Genomic DNA, 20,751 nt, shown 5'->3' on the forward strand with positions numbered 1-20,751 from the left:
AGGGGGTTTAGGTGACTTTGAACATGGCGTGGTTGATGGTGCACGGCAGGATGGATCCATACTTTCATGTTGTTTACGCCAAATTATGAACCTGCCATCTGAATGTCAAGACTCATCAGACCAGGCATGATTTTTCAATCTTCTATTGTCCAATATTGGTGATCCTGTGAGAATTGTAGCCTCAGTTTCCTGTTTTTAGCTGACAGGAGTGGCACCAGGTGGGGTCTTCTGTTGCTGTAGCCCATCTGCTTCAAGGCTGGTCGTGTTTTGTGTTCAGAGATGGTATTCTGCATACACTGGTTGTAACGAGTGGTTATTTGAGTTACTGTTGCCTTTCTATCATCTCGAACCAGTATGCCCATCCTCCACTGACCTCTGACTTCAACAAGGCATTTTGCGTCCACACAAATGCCGCTCACTGGATATTTTTTCTTTTTCGGACCATTCTCTGTAAACCCTAGAGATGGTTTAGAGTGAAAATCCCAGTAGATCAGCAGTTTCTGAAATACTCATACCAGCCCTCCTGGCACCCTCAACATTGCCATGTTCAAAGTCACTTAAAATCCCTTTCTTTCCCATTCTGTTGCTCGGTTTTAACTTCAATAAGTTGTCCCGTCCAAGTCTACATGCCTAAATGCATTGAGTTGCTGACATGTGATTGGTTGATTAGTTATGTGTTAACAAGAAAATGAACCGCTGTACCTAATAAAGTGGCCGGTGAGTGTATAATTACAATACATTCTAAATAGCGCAAAAGTAAGTCAAAACATAACTGTATCGGAATCTAAAGAAGAACATTATTAACCTTAAAAGGAAACTAAAGAAATTGAAAATGTGCAATATAAGAGCATAACAGTGTGCAGACAGAGTACACCAACACATGCTTTGCCCTCTCTGCAGGACCTGGATGACATTGAAGACGAGTGTGAGCAACTCAAACAGGAGAACAAGACGCTGCTGAAAGTGGTGGGTCAGCTGACGAGGTAGAAGCACAAACAACCCAGTCTCCCCACCTGACCAATGGAGCATCTCTATTCTCTCCTTTCTCCTGCCCTGGGTCAAGTCCAGACGCATGGCCTTTTAATGTGTTTGTTTCTGTCTGTCAGAGGTGAAAGTAGTCATACTCAGCCTACAAAATATCCCTGTAAGGAGGATTTATAACATTTGTTGTTATCGGCTGAGACAAGTGTGGGCTAATGTTCTCCTGACCTGACACTCTCACGGGGTTTATATGTCATCATATAAATATTTAATGTAAATGTATTGTATATAGGCCATTTTAGATTGATCCACTTTTTGGATTATTTTGATAAAGCAAAAGTGAAATGAATGTATGTGCTACACAAACAAAAAGCGCACACAAAGTCTTTTTAAACGTGTTTTTAATAGTTTTAAAAAAAAGTTTCTTCTTCCATGCACACAGCAGCCACCCAGGTAACATGTTTGCAATGTTTGAATTATGTCTAGTGCAGTTTCATCAGTGTACTTGTAACGATTGGAGCCCTCTGTTGAAGGAACACTTGGACCAAATTCAAGATAATTACTGCTACAGTACCATCAGCCAAAGTGGGCATAGTGCCTTACGATGCTTGAGAGATTCTACTTGTCGATCCATCAAAACTAATTCAAGTTTGGTGCTTTAATAATGAACTTTGGTGCCAGATTTACTTTCATCCAATTATTCCCTGATACAACTGAATCCCAAAAGGGGCATCTACAAAATTGTATGAATACCATTTCCAATAGGAAAAAAAGGTAACAAACAAGACTTCATACCAATTATATGCTTTACACATTTCAAATGTCAACATCTGAGTATCATACCTATCCTTGATGAAATGTTTTACTGAAACCCTTACCTAGTATATATATGGATTGTTTTTTTAAAGGCATTGTGCTTTCTGTAATTCGTTTACAGGTTATGTCCTTATGCAATATTTGATAGATCGTGTTGAGCTGCTCTCTGTATGGCATCTAAGATGTGTGGAATGAGCTACAGTGCATTTTTTTTGTATGATAACCAAATGAACTGAAGGAACATACTTAAAAAAAAATGCATCTCTTCTGTTTACTCAAGGGAACAGGCTTGGCTGGTAGTGGCATTTTTTCACTTTCTGTATATTTAGATATTTTTTATTCTACTGAGGAGGAGCCATTCAATGAGCTCCAGCACAATTAATCAATAGGTTTTTAGTCCGTCAATAGCTAACTCCGCTTCCACATACGCTGACACGTTTTGGGGTAAAGATCAAGACAGACACCCATCTCTCTTTCCACTTCATTATGCATGTACAGAAGATTAAAACATTTAATAAAAGTTTGATTATGTCTCTCCAGTCGGCTCGCCTGTGTTCATTAAGACTAATTTGATGTGATGATACAAAGCCACTGAGTCAGTAATGCAATGTGAAGGTGGCGGGGGGTTCAGTTCATCCGCCTAGCTTTCTCCACACAAACACACACACACAAACATTCTTGTACTTCTATATTTGTGAGGACAGTCGTTGACATAATGCATTCCCTGGCCCCTTGTCCTAACCATCAGAACTAAATGCCTAACCCCAACCCATACAGTTACCTCAACCTAATTCTAACCTGAACCTTAAAACAAAGTCATAACCCTCAAACAGTCCTTTGAAGAAGTGAGGACCAGGCAAAATGTCCTCACTACGGTAGTTAAAAGCTCACAAAGATGCCTGTACAAGTGCACACACAGACACACACACAGAATAGAACCTCCATTAAACCATTCAAATCCATTCATCCCCTCACCTAGTGACAGAGTGGATTAGAACGTGTATATAGGAAGCATATCAGGACTAATGTCAACTAAATATCCAGATAATGGCCTCTTTCTGCTGATCAAACGTGCTGGAGGCTCTCTCCATAATCCCTATTAGCATTTTTATGAGAAGTTGGTGGTGTGTCATTTGGAATACTCACAGAGGGCAAAGACAATTCATTCAGTATCTGCCATTTTTTAACAAGGCCTCTCATTCACCCTCGACAGCAACACAGGAGCCTTACTGAAGTATAGACGGCAGCACAATCCTATCCGTCATAGAGAGTCGATATTGTTTTGTAGCTTTGCAAGGATTATCAATAAATCCTCGACCATTTCAAATTAGTGACTGCCCATTTTTTTAAACTAATTTGGTGATTCTACCAACCTGTAGAAGGGGTATATAAATTCTACATGACAGTTTATTTAAAGTTGTCTTCTTAGAGGTAAGCAAAAATAAATTATTTAATTCAAATACTGGGGTAAACAACTAAAGCTTTATTCTAATTGGTCAATTCCCTATTTATTTCTGAATAAGTTTTATATTTTAACTGGTATCACAGTTATAATATGGTGAAGAAAGACAGTTCTGATAGTTAGCTTTCAGTTTGTTTAATGACTTTTTAAGCATTTTAATATCAGAGGAACTGTCAAGCAATCGAATTGATAACTTAATACATTAAACATGAAAAATACAAACAATAAAAACCTTTGATGAACTCCCTTCTCTGTGTACAACATCTGGTCTCCTGATCAGAGTCATATCCTGAGCCCTCACAACTATAAGGTAAGACAAACCATCTACGGCTGCAGTGCATCGAATGTGGAGATCTGGTGTAACGCAAACAAAATAGTATTTTTTTAAAAGCAGAAGCCAATAAAATGAATGAAAATAAATCATCCATTTCACATACCAGGCTGTCAGCAGCCTGTGAAAGTGAACTATGGCCATAAAAACTTTCCTGACATTAATATTCCCTTTTTTTCTTAGTACAATCAACAGTGACAAAGAAAACAGTTGAAAGGTAATAGAGATTTTACTGCCAAGTGTAACATACCTGACATGAAAAGCCAACAACACTAGGATTACACTTGTCTTGCCGAACTGCTGTGATAAATGCATATTGTCTTAAGCCTTTGGCAGCGCAAATGTATAACAGTGTGTTCTTTCTAAATCTCTTTGTGCTGGGTTTGCTTTTCTTTCATTACAGCTATTTAAAGTACAATTGAATGAATTTTGGAAAATAAATTCAATTGCAAATCGACCGCATGTTAAATATTTGTGTGTTGGCCATTTGAGGGGATGACCAAGACTATAGTTTAGCCTACCAATGTCACCTGTAAACTTTCTATAGGATAGAAATACATGAAGGTGGAGTCAGCGCACACACACAGTACGGACAGGTTGCAGATTGTGAGGACAAATTCACTGATTTTGACTAAAAGTGATTTAGACAACAACCTACCTTTACACTGTTGTGTCTTACCGTATCAAATAACGACTGTAATTGCAATGATGTATCGACGACCATGTACGCAATCTTCCTTGTTTGTGTGTACGTACGGCTGTGAATAGACACATCTAGACTCCACAAAGTGCATTAGATCTTGAGAGGCTGATAGTCAGACATGAGATGAGAGGTAGGCCTTATCTTGTCCTTGTAGAAAAAAGCCCAGCCGTATTTCATTATCTGTTGGTTTCATGCTCTTGGTTCTCCCACCAATCTCCTCAATCTCCAGGGTTTCGTGATGTAAGGGGGGGAGGGGCACTCATCCACACAGGGGTCACGATGCCAGAAAGAGCTAGTATGGATGGATGGATGGATGGATGGAAGGATACTAGACATATTGGTGCAATTTCCTTTGCCTGTGCTTTATGCTCCACTTTATCACAGCAAGCCCATTTTCTCAAACAGCCAGCCTGAAAATGACTTGTGCCTTTACCCATGCACCTTTTATACCTCATTATCTCAACAACCGAGTGATATCCGAGGAGAGACTTTAAAGCTTGTCAAATAGAAATGTGCTTGGCGATGGGAGAATTTATTGCGTTGTGGTTCCCAACCCCTAATGTCACACTGTACTTCCAGCAGAAGGCACACACACAATCTCTCAGTATGTCTCTTTCAAGTTAGTGAGATTTTTCTCCGTTGAGCCACTGTGAAAAATGCCTCTTTTTTTCTCTGAAGACAAACAGCACCGCGTTGGAGCCGAAACTGCCATGACAAGACTACAGACGCCTCGCATGCACTTCACTCAACACCTGGACCGCATGCAGAGATGCCCTTCCTTTGAAAAGCCCTGTAAAAGTCAATGGGATTCTGATAAAGGCATGACATTTATAAAAATGTCATCATTTTAAATCATTTGGCTGTTTTCTTTGCCTCCTGGCAGGAGATGTCGAAGTACAGATCAAATGTAATTATCCAGTCTGTCAAGAAGTCCCTATACACCCATGCAAAGTGCTTTTAGAACCAAGAAGAACTATGAAGAATTTTGTTTCTCAAAATACCCTTTTAATGGTACATTGTGAAGAATTGATTGGCATTTTTCAAAACAAACTTGGTAGAATTGGAATATAATATTCATGAATGTGTTTTAATATGTGTAAAATCGCTTGAAAATAAAGTTTTTTTTAATACCATAGAATAATACTTTAGCCTCCCACCATGTTTCTACTGTAGCACAGAACAGACAAACTGAATGGCCATACTCGTGTTTATGTTGAGTGGGTGTGCACCGGAAATGCACCTGGTAGTGGTTGTTGGTTCCATCTTTTGTAACTAGCTTCTTGTTCTTGAAGGCCTCTGTAGCTTCTGTAAATTCTCCAAAAGGGAGGGTTTAGCAAGGGAGCATAGCACTCTAGAATCTCACCACTAGATGTGGCTAAATACTCCAATATTACACACTGTACTGTACCTTCAAAATGACCAAAAATCTAAATGATAATAAAAATAACAATGAATGTAAGATGACAACGCTGTGCTATATTATTAGCCAGAAATTCCTTGATAAAAAATGCTATATTCCATTTTCAGAAGACATTTATTACATTTGGACACAAGATTATATCTTTATCCTGCGGCTATTGCATTATCAGCTGCTATAAAGCATATCCGAACACTCTCTACCCGTCCTATCTGGCCTATTTTATCACTGCAGCTGTCACCTAAATCACTCTCTCACCGAAAATGACTTCTGTCTACCCCGCCACCCCTTATGACCCATTATCCTAAAAGAAGAAAAAAAATATCTATTTGAGATGGCACTACAAACCCAAGCTCTGCTCTGTCATTTGGTCTATTGGCAGCTGTTTTCATGGGTCTGACTTCTATATAACTTTCTGTAAACTTATGTCCTTATGACTTGGACCCTGCTCTGTCCAACTGATTAATGTTTTGTTGTTTGATATAAATGATTCTGGCCATGCTATTTTTTAGTATCTGATCAGAACCAAATTGTTTGGTATCTCCGACCCTCTAAAGTGCTAAATTAGTTCTATTAGTCATGAAATTATTTATTTTGGGGGTTTTAGAGGAGAGTTTGTATGGCCTAGAATGTGCAGGTCAGCATTCAAAAGGGAATGTTATTCTTGTATGCCGTAATCTATGCTTTGAGCCTGATAAACCAACTGCAGCAGCACAACAGACCTTTGCAATTAGTTGTGCGTGCAGACACAAACACACACACAAACACAAACATAAAAACACACACACACACACCATACGGATAGTGGTAAGGCCCCTTGCAGCAGAGACAGAGGACAGTCATGAGTGGCTTGGTTCACTTGGGAATTAAGTAATCTGTTTCAGAAAAGATTCCCCCTTTTCCCCCCCTTCTCAGCCTCCAGGGGGTTGTCATGACAACATGATACAGACGTGCGTTCATCCCCAATCAATCTTTTCAATAAAAAAAATAATAAAAAAAAATGTGTCTGGCTGTCCAATCACATCCATCTAGGACTCCACACATCTCGTCTTCCTTAAAAAAACACAGACAACAGCAAACACACACACACACACACACACACACACACACACATTCACACACACAGCAGGTGAGAAGGAGAAAGCACAGACAGGAGACACTATTATAACAGCACCGCCACAGGTACAACACAACAAACTTGAGTGTCAATGTGGAATTGTCAAAACTACTCAAACAAACAACACACAGTACTCAACCAACTGATTATCAGTCTGATACATGCCACTCCCACATCACAACAAACTCTATTCAGTCGTTTTAAATACTGTATGTTGTCCATCTAGGAGGACTCCACACATCTCGTTTTCCTTAAAAAAACACCCACAGACAGACAACAGCGCACACACACACAAACACACACACACACACACACACACACACACACACACACACACACACACACACACACACACACACACAGAGCATATTTACTGTATAAAACCATTACACTGAGCTCTAAATGCCACAGTATTGACTGCCAGATAGATGACTAAAACTTACTATAAATGTGATGAAAAAGCTCTGCTCCACATTTGCTGCCACCCACAGACCCCTAATGGCTGCTGGGAACATTATTGACGCTCTATCGTTTTGATTGCACACACACACACACACACAAACACACACGCAGACACACACACACACGCACACACACACACACACAATGTGCCTCACCTCCTGTTCTCCTCCAGTGGGTGGCAGCGTTACCAGCCTTGAACCCATCACTCTTCTACCAAGTGGTTGTCTATCATGGCTCTGAAAACAGTACTAAGGAGTGTATGTATTAAAACAATGTGCAAAGTTGTGATTAAATTGTGACTTCTGCAAATTTAAACATAAAAAAATGGCGATGACTTAATGTTTACATGGACTTTGTACTTTATTTTACACACTCTGAGACTCTTCAGGAGTCATCTCAACACTGCCCACAATTTTTTTATTGTCTTTGTCCAACAAAGGTGTGTGTGTGTGTGTGTGTGTGTGTGTGTGTGTGTGTGTGTGTGTGTGTGTGTGTGTGTGTGTGTGTTAGTGTGTGTGCGTTTATGTGCTCAGTGATCCTTGGCTCATAATACATTAAGCAGGCAAAGGTTGGTGTTGCTATCCAGTGCTGAATCCCGGTGTAAATGTATTTATTTTCTTCATAATCCACCCGTGGTATCGTTGTCACTAATTTCACTGGAGCTTCTTGTTGTTGATGCATTTCCTGTGTATCATTTTGAATGACAGTCACATAAAAGCCTGCACGGCCCACTGTATATGTAAATACTGATGGATTAATGGGTGCAACACAACACCCTCTGATCCTTTTGCTGTGCCATTATCATAATCTCATTTATTCTGTTTATGATAGATGTGTTATCGACTATGCTAATCAGCAGGTTGCGTGAGCTGAAAAAGCTGTTAGTTCACTTCAGTAGTTGCTATAACCATTCCAGCATTTCTCCAATTATTACTTATTTTTTTTTAAATTTTGCTCATCCATTTTAATAAGCCCCAAACCTCTAGAGAGAGTGAATTTTACTGTTGTTGATGACTCACAAAGTCCGCGCCAAAGTAGAGTAAGTAGGTGGGAGTGGGGAGGTGTGTGTGTGTGTGTGTGTGTGTGTGTGTGTGTGTGTGTATGTGTAGGAGGGGCATCTCTGGGGAGCATCAACAGCTCTCTGAAGGTCACTCCACGCTGTTACCATGACAGCCAGGAACTGGTATCCCTCGGCGATGTTTCGTCGTGGCCGCTAGTGTTGGTTGTTGTTGCGTGGCGTGATTTAAGAGGGGGACGACGACCTGTGTCGAGATGCTTGTGAAAACAACAACTCCCTGTGTGTGTGTGTGTGTGTGTGTGTGTGTGTGTGTGTGTGTGTGTGTGTGTGTGTATGTGTGCCCTCTCACCTTCTCACCCAGTCAACAGGAGACAGGCAGAGGGGCATGTTCAGCCCCAAGCACATGGTCTGGGAGGGACATACAAACCAGAGGTGCATGTACTACATTCACTCAAGTACGCCTACTGTATGATTACTAGTTTGAGGCACATTGTCTTTACTTGAGTATTTTCCTTTCCATGCTACTTTACACTTCTACTCCACTACAGTTCAGTTGGAAATATTCTACTAATTTATCTGATGATTTGACTCACTAGTTCGTTACTTTTTTCAATTAAGATGTTTGCACACGAAACTGAAGTTCATAACATATTGTATACTACCCAAGACTATATTTACAAGCACCATGGAACTAATGTGTTTGCAGTTTATTTCCAGCTACAATAGGTGACTTGTAACTTGTAACCTATTACTTTTTGTCTAGTAAGTTATCTCTACTCCTACTGAAGTATGGTTTTCCAGGCATTCTTTCTTTACACCTCTGGACACAGGCAGTCGAAACATAAGATAAATAAATAAATACAAATCTTATTGGTGAATCCTGTGTGTCTAAGTGGCTGGAGTTCCACCACTCTCTCTGCCATCCTGCTGTATGTAAACAGTGTGTGAATGGACTCAGACGGACACATATGCTAATCGTCCATCTGCCCATCTGCCCATCAACACACACACTCAGAAAAATGCCATTAAAGCGCACAGTAGCTGCCTCCTCTCCATCCTCTTTGTCCTCTATGCCTTATAGCTGTGGAAGAGGTGCGTTGGCTGATGACTCACAGGTGGAGACTAGCAGAGTAGGCGGGTTCATCCATATATGCATGAGCATTTCCATGCCACCAGAGGAGCTTATACTCCATAGGAAGTCCTAACAAGGCAATTATCCATGTTTGTTTTCATCTGTCTCCAGCAGAAGGTGCACATTCCTGCAGGCTTCAGACTTTGAATGCCAGGATTGGATTGGAATGGAAACCTTCTTTGTGGCTTGTTTGCGTTCAAAAGGGGCTATTTCTTATGCTATAGAAAAATCAATTTTGAACCTCGCTTTAGTTTAGGAAATCCCTCTAATAACTGCATTGTTGCTTCTATTTAGTGTCAGTGTGGTCGCTATCCACATGGAAAATCCCAATGACGACCACACACACTTGCTTCATCTATTCAGGAATTTTCTGTATTTAAAAACGTATTTAAAGGTGCTAAGAGGAACTTTAAAATATTTCTCATTTTTCCTCTGATGATAATAAATGACATGTCACAGCAAACGAGACCATCAGTACAAAAAATGCTATTTTAATATATTTTTTAATGCCTTTGTCATGGGTACGCTCACCCAACAGCTGGTGTAGCAAAAACACTACCGCTTTAGTCTAAAGGGGCCGCTAGAATTAACACAAACTGAACGTTACTCAAAGCACCTTTAAGCATTGTATTCTGTTACCGTATGTTTTTAAAAAAACATGGACATTTCGGGCCTGCAGGCTGGAATAGTTCTGTTAAGATACATACTATAAATGTCCCTTGGCTGTTACAGGTAACATCACACAGAGGCTAAAGGAGGAGCTGACACACACACACACACACACACACACACACACACACACACACACACACACACACACACACACACACACACACACACACACACACACACACACACACACACACACACACACACACACTTCTGCCTTGTACAGCTTTATTACCTGGCTGAATGCCTTCTTCTACTTGCCAACCACTGCTGAATGAAATCAAATAAGTGTGTATCTGTGTGTTTGTGTTGCTTAAGTCCGTGTGTGTTTCTTAAGTCCAATCCTTTGCTGTGAAAAAAAAAATCCTCTTTCCTTTTGGAGTTCTAGCTGCTTCACTGGAGCGTCACGTCACACACATTTAGGCACAACGCTATTGCAGAGAGAGAGAGAGAGAGAGAGAGAGAGAGAGAGAGAGAGAGAGAGAGAGAGAGAGAGAGAAGCCCACCTGGGCGACACATGGCTGTAAAAAGGTCATTCTCCATGTGGTGGTGCTACCCGTGATCCCTCACTGACAGGAATTATCTCACTGGGCGCTATGTAGCTGCATGGATCCAGATAGGAGCTGTAGCCGCCTGCTATGAGGTGGCCTTCAGAAAGCGTGTGAAATATTGACCTTTAATGCAAAGAAAAGCACGATGGTAAGGCTTAACGCTAGTTCCACCAAAACGATTTTTTTTCTGATGCTATTGTCTGTCTTTGTGTGAGACAGCCTGCACGTTAAGTCTCACTTTGACAGAGTCTGTGATGTGTTCATGATACATCTGAAAAACCATGGCTGTCATATCAGATGTTTTAAATGGGCTGCCATTTCATCAGAAATCACTGTAACTTCTGTCACCAGAAAAAAAGGTGAATCCAGACTATAGGGCTGCACAATTAATCATGAATAAAAAAATTGCGATCTCAATTCATACATCCACACGATCTAATTTATAAATGAAGATGATGAGATTTTAATTGTAAGAACCAACTTGGTAATACACAGGCGCATCTTTAAAAATGTGTATCATGGGGGGGAAAAAGTATAGAGAATCGTGATCTAAATTCTTTCTGTAGAAAAATCGTGATTCCCATAGCAAGAATCGTGCAGAGACTTTTAGGGAGCGAGAATGGACTGGTAAAATAGTAAAATAAATCTTGTTTTCTCCTCTACTTTACATAATGGCTGGCTGTAAGGAGGGGGATATTGCGGGAAACAATGCGAAAACAGCAGTGCTGATGGTTTTCGAAACTCCTCTCCAAAGCCATTAGTGATGTGATAAAGAGTGAAGATGGACTTGTAATGACGCTCTCTCTCTCTCTCTCTCTGTCCTTATCTCTCGCCTCAGACACATGAAAAGACGTTGCCTTTTGTTGCAAACGTTATTTTACCCCCTTCACAGCCACTGCACGGCCACTCCAACACCTGCATTTACACATGTCTGCTTTGATCAATGCTTATTATTGGTAAGGAAAATAGGAACTTGAATAACATTGAGTGCTGAAATGGAGAAAATAAAATCTGAGCTAGTTCAGGCAGCGGTTTTTCCCCCTCCAGATCTGACTGACATTAAGTAGGCTATAGTCTTGATTCTACACTTTAAATCCGCCACAATTTTTTATTTTTTTTTCATACATTGAATGCTTTTTCGTCCATAACACCTATGCCTATAAATATGAGCCATAAGACCTGCCTTCTATTCCATTATATTCTATTAGTTGGCCTATTATAAAGCCAAGGCCCCTTACATCTAACGTTAAAAGCCTTTACTTCTACAAGCAGATTTAAGCTTTTCAAAAGGCTTTTATCAGAGTTCACCGGGTAGTCATTTGAAAATGAAGAGAAAAAGTTTCTGCTGAGTTTTACAGAACTTTTAATGTAATTAATTTGGTATATCAGTCACAGGGTTTTGAGCCTTTTTGAATGATTCCTCAATGTCAATCTCATTGAATTGAAAAAGAAAAGGGCAAACTTCATTTTCATGGCCTCACTTTGGTAGTAAATAGGCTAAACCATGGTAAAAAAGAAAGGAGACAAAATTATCAAGACAAGTTGCAAAAACTGAACTCGGCACAAGGCGAAAACAACAACAATTGACAACACGGTATCAATAGCTTCCACGCCTGTGACATTAATAATGCCATATTAAATTGAAATTGAATAATCGACAATTTTTTTTCTTAATTATTTCATCATTTAGGCTATTATCTATTTAGGCTATATATTTGGCTAGCCTTAAAAACATGTCAGGCAATTACCTCTCTGAGCAACATGGTTGTGCTGCCTTAAGAATAAGTCAGTATTGTTTTTATATGGCACTTTTGTAAGTTAGAACAAGTGTTCATATTTGCTTTGTATTTTGGGTTTGGGAAAAGCGGCAGAGTGAGTTATAATACTATCTATATGGTGAGCCCTCATGAATAGAGGATCTTCGCGCCAAATCTCCGGTCTTTCTGGGACATTCTTTGATCACAGTTTATTCAAACATGTCAAGATCAAGAAGGAAAAGCGTACAGATAAATGCTGCCGAGTATTCAAGTAAATTCGCCGCGCCTTGGAGACTATTTGTCTGTGAGTAGTGTTCATGTGGTTAACTTTCGCTTGTTAATATTTCAATGTGAAGTTAGCTACTACTTATGTTTGTTTAGTTAGCATGTGGCTTGGTTAGCTAGCAGCCTGCAGCAGTAATGTATTGTTAGCTAGCTCTCCTTCATTTTACATGTGTTAGCTAAGCTTCGTTTATTATTTATGTATGTATGTGATGTGTGTATATTGATTTATGTTTTTATGTATGTTTCAGTTTTACAAAATGATAAAGCAACCAGTGAAGATACACTGAAGAACAAGAAAAGCAAGCCTTTGTTCTTTATTTCTTTATTGGACTTTATCTGTGTGGCTGTCAAGCCATATTCCAGTATACGCGCTACCAGGGCAGTACAGTGGTTTTTGTAGCGTTTTTTCACACTACGAAGTGAAGAATATGAACACAGCCATTACAACTCAGGAATCGGACTACCCGAGGAGCAAGTGAATGCAGCATGAGTCTTCCTCAAATGATGGCAGTTGTTTCACCAAGGTATGCATTGTTGTTGTTCGTGCTCTAACAGTTAATTTTAATGTATAAACAGTCTGACACGGTGTGCTTGGTTAAAATTAGTAAAATATAGTTTGTCATTGCACATTTCTGCGTTGGTCCAAAAGTGCTAGCCCATCTAGCCTACTACCTAAACATGACAGCAAAGTGTGTGAATGTGAATGACTTCTTTTGTAGTATCAGTTTTGCTTTACGTTTTTGACTGGTTTGGCTGCAAGTTGTTTGTTTGTTTAAGGTGGTTTTCTGTCACTATTTGCCTATTCTGCATGATTTCCTGTAATACTCAACATTGGTCTTTTTTCCACACTATACATAGGCCTATATTTACTCAAATCTACATGAACTCTTCAAACTGTATACAGTCAAAATTAGAGAAATGCTTTGTCAAAGTAATGGATTTATGTGTAAAGGTTACCCATTCTTATATTCTACACTCTGTTTACACTCAATGCAATCACAGCATGTGTAGGCCTACCTGAACATAGTACCTACTGATGGTATCTCCAAGCAATCCACAGATCATTTCATAAGAGCAGCAGATATCTTCCAAGCACACACACCCTCTTTAAAAGAAAAAATTGATTTGTAGACCTCTTCCTGTGACACTGCTGCCACCACCACTACCACTAAAAGCACTTTGAGCTGCAGTTCTTCTGTGAAAGGAAATACATTTTTGTTTTATTATTATTATTATGACCGCCACTCTCTGCTGCTGTCGATTTTTTTGCAGGTCATATAGCATTTCACAAATTCCTATCTCTACTCCAGATAGCACCCGTGGGCTCCCAACCTCCCCTGGGTTGATGTGTATTATCACACTCCCACAATCTGCACTGTGCTATGGGCTCAATGTTTGATTACTGGGCACTGAATATCAACCCCTCAATATCCCTACATTCACATAAAATAATCCACCTCCATAGGCTGACAGAGTTGTATGTTTGTTTTCTAGAAGCATTCTGAGTTTGAATTGCTTTTGCTGTAACCAAGTTTGACCACAGAGAGACAAGCTATTGATTTGACACTGGGGTTTTTTTCTTTCTCTTTCACAGTAGGCTACTTCATATTTTTTTTCCCAATAATGCGCACAAACATGGATGACCTCGCCCCGTCAGTCCGTCTGTCCGTGTGCTTTCACTTGTCTTTGCTCCTTTTTCTTACTCGGTTCAGATACAGTATAAGTGTTGTTCTCTCCAAAGTATATCACATTGGCCTCACAACACATTGCCATTTTTGAAAGTAAAAACATCACTGCTTTTCCAAAATGCAATTTGAAATTGTCTGTATTTGGACCTTGGCATGGACTTGTGTGGGAGGTCGACTCGTCTGCTTGAATTGGTATTTCTTTAGACAAAATTGAAAAGAAAAAAGAAAATGTTTGGCATTGATGTGCAACCGTGCGTTTATTTGCTGTCCCCCAATTAAAAAGTCTGCAATGAAGGGGCCTAATGTGATATTTTGCTGCTAATTTATTTTGCAACTGGAGCAATTGATGTGTGACAATTTGTAGTGAGCCTGCAGAAATGAAAGAGCGTGTATTGTGAGTTGGTTGAAATGTAGAGTAGATAATACTATAGGGCCTATTACTGAAATTGGTTAACAACCCTTGGTGTAAGCACGTACACATTCACCTTTTTAAATGCGCTCAGTACACAGAGGAGGGTTTAATTCCAGCCTTGTTTATGTTACTAATGGATGTTTTTCAGGGGTTGGCAATGGCATCACTTCTTTTAATATCGTCGGCAGTCACTTCATCATTGGAAAAATATCTCCAGCAGGATGTTAATTTAGCTCACACAGTCAAAGTGTTGGGTCTTGACAAAGACGTTGGCTGCGTTCCAATACTTCCCTGCTATTGAGCATCACAGAACAAGATTTGGGATGTTCTTTTACATGTAGTCTAAAGAAGTGTTCTGAAAAAACACCCGATGCCCTACTACATCCGGTCAAAATGTTTTAGTGTTCAAACCAGAATGCTATTTTTGGCGATTCTGACCCACAATCCTTTGCACAGCGCAAGTTTTGTCACATCAACTGAGCCTCCAAGTGAACAACATCCAGGGATGCGACAGATGCAAGCAAGAGTCAAGTTCAAGGTGTTAAGTTACGACAAAATAAATAAATACAATTATGTCTCAATCATATGCCTACTGCATACTTTCTATGGTCATCTGCAGCATGTTGTATAATATATAAAAAAAGAGCATGCGATTTGAATTGCAGGGATTGACTTTCAAATTGTTAGGAGAAGGCTGAAGATTGACAAGCGCTCCTGTTTCTTACAATCATGTTAAGAAACCATGGGATTGCAGTGCATGCTGGGAGATTTTTATATAGGATCCAAGGACTGCACTGGTGGAAATCTGTAGGATAAACTCACCCTGCGTTCCGAATCGCATACTCTTTCTTTTTTCTATTCTACATACTACATCCGACGATAAAAATAATCTAGTTGGGATGCAGTAGGCATACTATTGGGACATACTTTTACTCTTTTATTTCATCATAACATTGCGCCTTAATCTTGCCTCTTGCTTTTATATCCGGCGCATCCCCATTTGTTTTCATATGGAGGCTTCGTCGATGTGACGTCACTTCACGTACGCACCGGATTGTGGGTCAGAATCGCCCAAATAGGATGCAGTTTTCAACACTAACAATCTTGGCCGGATGAAGTAGGACCTCCGGGTACTTCTAAATCTGGCCACAAGAATCGGGACATCCTAAATCTTTTTTCTACATACTATATCGTAGAAAGTATGCGATTCGGAACGCAGGGTCAGTATAGGGAGTATATTAGGGGAAAGGAGGCTTAGCTATAATGGCATTGCACACTGGCACCTATCGCTGCGGTTCCACTCGCATATTGCATTCTCCTCTGCGAAATGTCTTCATCTGCTTTGGATCCATAAGCCTCTCTCAGCCTCTTCTGCTATATGTGAACCAACAGGGTCTACAAACAGGCCAAAATAATTGACCCAAGACTATCATTTTTAACTGCAACTTAACTGATCTTAAGGCTAAAAACAACAACTGTTTGATTTGCAGTGAAGTGAGGGGAATGTGGCAGCACATGGGGAAAGCCACTGGACCATGGCCTCTAGTATTCATTATGTGCTTCCAGCTGGCAGGCTTGATGATGGGCCACAATCAGCCCTCCCTCTCTGACTGGACCCATGCTGTGGCAATGATTGGTGAGTTATGGTGGACCACTCAGCCAAGGCCGTTAAGAGCGTTTTATTAATTAATTTATCTATTTTTTATTTATTGAACAATAGCGAGGGCCTCATAAACAACAGAATAGAGAGAAAAAATGGTCATTTAGGAATCGGGGCACATAGATATTCTTATAAATGGAGGGCTTTATCCATTTTGCAATATTTAATTTATGTTTTTCAAAAATTCGCTCTCATTGAAAAATGCAATAAATATGGAGGAGGCTTTTTTTTTTATAAAATGACATCTGTGAAAAAAATATCATATATGACCAGATATTCAAATTATTATTTCGAAACTCTAAACAAAATTGTATTTGAATTTGAAGACTAAACCAAGCTGGCATTTGAAGTCACAATCCGTGACACAAAAGTTCACAAATGTCAAATAACAGAGCAAAATAAACTGGTCAGACCTGGCAACTGACCTCTTAGTCCTTCAGCATTGACCTTTTAGATGCTGAGTTAGTTTATAGTTTCCCTGAAATCTAACGTTGGACCGTGTCATCGTGTTGATTATGGGGATCCAGATGACAGCTCCATAACCTTCGCCCACCTACAGTACAGAGCTAATAAAGCAGAATAAGTCACGCTGAAATCGCAGCTCTGTAAGACTGTAATTTTCTTCTCATTTTAATGTTTGTCTTAACCTATCCTTGTTTCCATACACTACCTGGCCAAACAACTGTTAATGAAACTTCATAACCTGAGAGCTTCTCTGTTACACTAAATTTCAATTTTCTTTTTGTATCAATGTAATTTCTTATTATTATTTTAAATAAGGGTTGAGGGCCCATCTCTTTGAAAAGGGGCTGAAAGGAGACATGCCTGTTCTTTAAGTAGTTAAGGATTACCAGAGCTGAGGCTGCCTAACAGACATAATGGGCAAAGTGAAAATCTGTGTGTGTGTGTGTGTGTGTCATGAGATGGAACACTACTGTACACTGCTCTGTGCTCCATATTGAACATGTGATGTAATGCATGCATGCACTTAGTGGAAACAATGACCAGTATATACATTAAACACAAAGGTAGTTGTGTATAAAGGACTATATTGACAAATGTAGTGCATAATTGGATGTGTGATACATTATGTTAGGGCTTTGATGGGCCCATGCTACAACGTTTATTGCATTACATTTAGTTTTGGATATTGCTTGTTTGTGCGTGCGTGTGTGTGTTTGTGTGTGTAGCAGCAGTATCTTACCAAGTCAAGTGTGACCATGGCTCCATAGTTTAACTGTTTGAACCCGAGTGAGATAAGCAAAATGTGAAAGTATCAAAAGATATAGTAATGTAAGCTGGCAAATTAGTGAATCTAATATGATCATCATCATACATTAAATCATTGTCATTTATATATGTCAATACTGTAAACAAGCTTAATGCTGACATGACACCTACCTACCCTCCCAAATTCTTTGCTCCTGGTGTGTGACACTTTGCGGATAACTTGAAGAAAAGAAAGTTTTCGATTCCAGCCTCTCGTGAGAATGATGATGGCTTTGTCTTGCTTTTGTATGACGGTCCAACGGCCCTTTCACTTTCCGTCGCTCTCTGAAACCACCGAGCCAAGAGATTTTTTTCTCTGAAGTGGGGGAGTCTGTTGACCATGACTGATGAACGGGGATGATCTGAGATGAAAATTACAGTGCAAAACCACCAGTCGGATCAAGCCTGGATGCCATGCGACACCTTCCCCCTCTTGAGAAAGTGGCATAAAAAGTACCTAAATGAGTATCGGTAATAATAGAAGTCTGTACTGTACGTGTTGTGTAATGAGCTAAATTATAGATAATACCGTCCGGGAAAATTATAGGGTGTCACTCGCACCTGTCATCTGTACTGAACCATCCTGTGGTTAGTTGTTCTGGCTCTGAGCTCAGTTCCCATCCCTACATACAGGTGTAGATGGGTCTACTTTTTGCGAAAATGCCCTTTTTTTTCATCATGAGAACTTCATTGTTTAGTTCCAGTTTATTTAGAACACAGGTGGCGATGTCAGCATTAATTGCAGTGAGTGATACTTCATAATTACAGTACTTTGTTTTTGTTATTGTGGCTTGTTTCAAAATTTGCGACAAACTATTTCTTTGTCATGTAAATGGTGGCTTAACAACTTTCTGAATACATTAGAAAAAGTTATCGTAGCATTTGCAGCAATACCACTGGGAATAATTGCCATTCACCTGCGTCTCTGTGGCCTTTGCATACAATTTATTTAATACCTACATGGCGCAACGCATTAATTAATTATTCAAACTCCTTCAAGAGTTCCATGTTTAAGCAGCATAAAAACTGCTCTTATTCATCATTTAAGGTTGGAATTAAAATTTGAAGCAGATAAAGTCTTCCACCCATTCTCGAAGAATCACTAATTACATTAGCTTTTTTTTCCTCATTGCCGTTGTTCCTCTCAATCAAGCGTGTGGGTTGTTCCGCACATAATAAATTACAGTGCAGGACTTCAGTCGGTGGACAGCGTTAACCCAAGCGCTTTAATTCGACAAATTAATGAAAATCCTTTTAGATTATTGCCGTCTTTGGCCATTTGACACAGGGCAATTACACATCTTAAAGGACGGCTGGAATAACAATACAACTGATTGAACAATTATTTGAGTGCTTTTGGGGGATAGAAAATGGTTGTTTTCTCGCTCAATGCTTTCAAAATGAAGTCCATCCGCTTTCACGTTGTAGAAAAAACTCAGTGTCTCTAGACTGGAATGAGTGGCACTAGAGCGTAATAAAAATGTTAGGTTAGATAAATCTGTCTGCATTATTAAGGCGATGTCACTCGGTAACATCTCGAGATCTAATCACTTGTTCCAGGCTGGGAGCTGTGGATCTCTTAACATGTTGTACCAGTAGCCTACAGCTGTGAGACTGACATCACGTGACAAGTAGGACTAAAAATAGCCCTCTCTCTACCACACATGATGAGGATGATACCCAGACTAAGAATAGGCCCACAGGCAAGGGGGTAGGGAGTGGTGGTATATGATGGTAAATCATCAGGGTAGCAATGGCAAAGCCGTACCAACTGAAAAAGGGGTTTCAATCTGTCCCCTAGACAATATGATATGAGCAAAGGCCTGTGACAGTACAATTTGCTCGGTACATCTATTGCTTGCTATCTGTCAGGTAAACATGTCGCTAATTGACTTGAGGAAGGATCGGTAGGAAATGAATCCAGCTGTAGTCTTGGGAGGCTGGGTAAACAAAGGTGGCTCACACACTACAGCAACCTTTGGGTGTTTTAAAACAATCTACCAATAGAGTAAGTCCAGAGGTTTTTCAACATACTGTGTATATCTCTGCAAGATAATGGATCATTTTCATTAGGTCTGGCAAAAAGAATCAACAAAGCTAAGTAGAGGGTATTGGAGATATTAAATGGCAAGATTATATAGTAAAACATTGATTTATTTAGTTTGTTTAGCATTTAATTGTATGATTATGTTAGTTGTATTTCAACATGGGTATAATCAGTTAAATCAATGCAATGTCAATGCTTTTGTTTTTAATTTACTTGGGTAGAGCTCTTGGCATGATCAGTGCATCAACTTACTTATCTCTCCATGTATCTCTGTTGTGTCTCTCCCTAATCTGTCCCCCAATCATGATGTTAAGGTCATAAAGGCATCGTTTTGATCCAAAATTGGCAAAAGAAGATCCTCAGCAGGAGAACTTAAAATATATGGAGGATAAACTGTACCTTGTGACGAAGACACTGGATGTTCTCTTCACACATTGACAATAACATTGTATGATATATGAGATTGCATCGCCCTAAGACTTAAGGACAACATTGTTTCTTCTATACCATGATATATGATATCCACACACTATGCACATTGATTTATCTCATGTATCTGCTTGATTTGTTGCCCTTGGGTGAGCAGAGAAAAAGATCTCTCGTATCAAGGATCATTTCACATGGGATCGAACCATGGTATACAGCATATCAGTGTATCCAACAGAAGGGCTATATATTACCTTTAAGGCACTATAAGGAGTTGGTTGCCCTGTCACTGGGAGGCAGCCACCTTGGCCCCTATAAGAAGATGATGTGCCCTCAGGCAAACACTCTAGCCCCATTTATCAAGCTCCTGAAAATGACTTGGGCCGACAGACGGGTCGATGTATGATCATACGATCACAGGTGTTATCGTGTGTTGATGTTGGGGAGGTTTGGCGAATGGCTGACCACAACATCTCCGGGGCTAAGTCATGCGATTAGGCTGTTTGGAGGTCTGGATGCACTGATAAGAGGAAGTGGCTCACCTTCTA

At 39.8% G+C, this 20,751-nt stretch overlaps 1 protein-coding gene across 1 annotated transcript in view; it reads left to right on the plus strand.

Moving 5' to 3' along the window:
* Positions 1-2,336, plus strand: part of pawr (PRKC, apoptosis, WT1, regulator) — a 73,125-nt gene extending 70,789 nt beyond the window's left edge. The window contains exon 7 of the mRNA XM_080051018.1: positions 901-2,336. Coding sequence (XP_079907144.1) covers positions 901-987 — 87 coding nt within the window. The 3' untranslated portion in view covers positions 988-2,336. The remainder of the gene's footprint in view (positions 1-900) is intronic.
* Positions 2,337-20,751: the final 18,415 nt, after the last annotated feature.

Source organism: Ammodytes marinus (genome assembly GCF_949987685.1).
Source record: "Ammodytes marinus genome assembly, chromosome: 22".
In the NCBI taxonomy this organism is placed as follows: domain Eukaryota; kingdom Metazoa; phylum Chordata; class Actinopteri; order Uranoscopiformes; family Ammodytidae; genus Ammodytes; species Ammodytes marinus.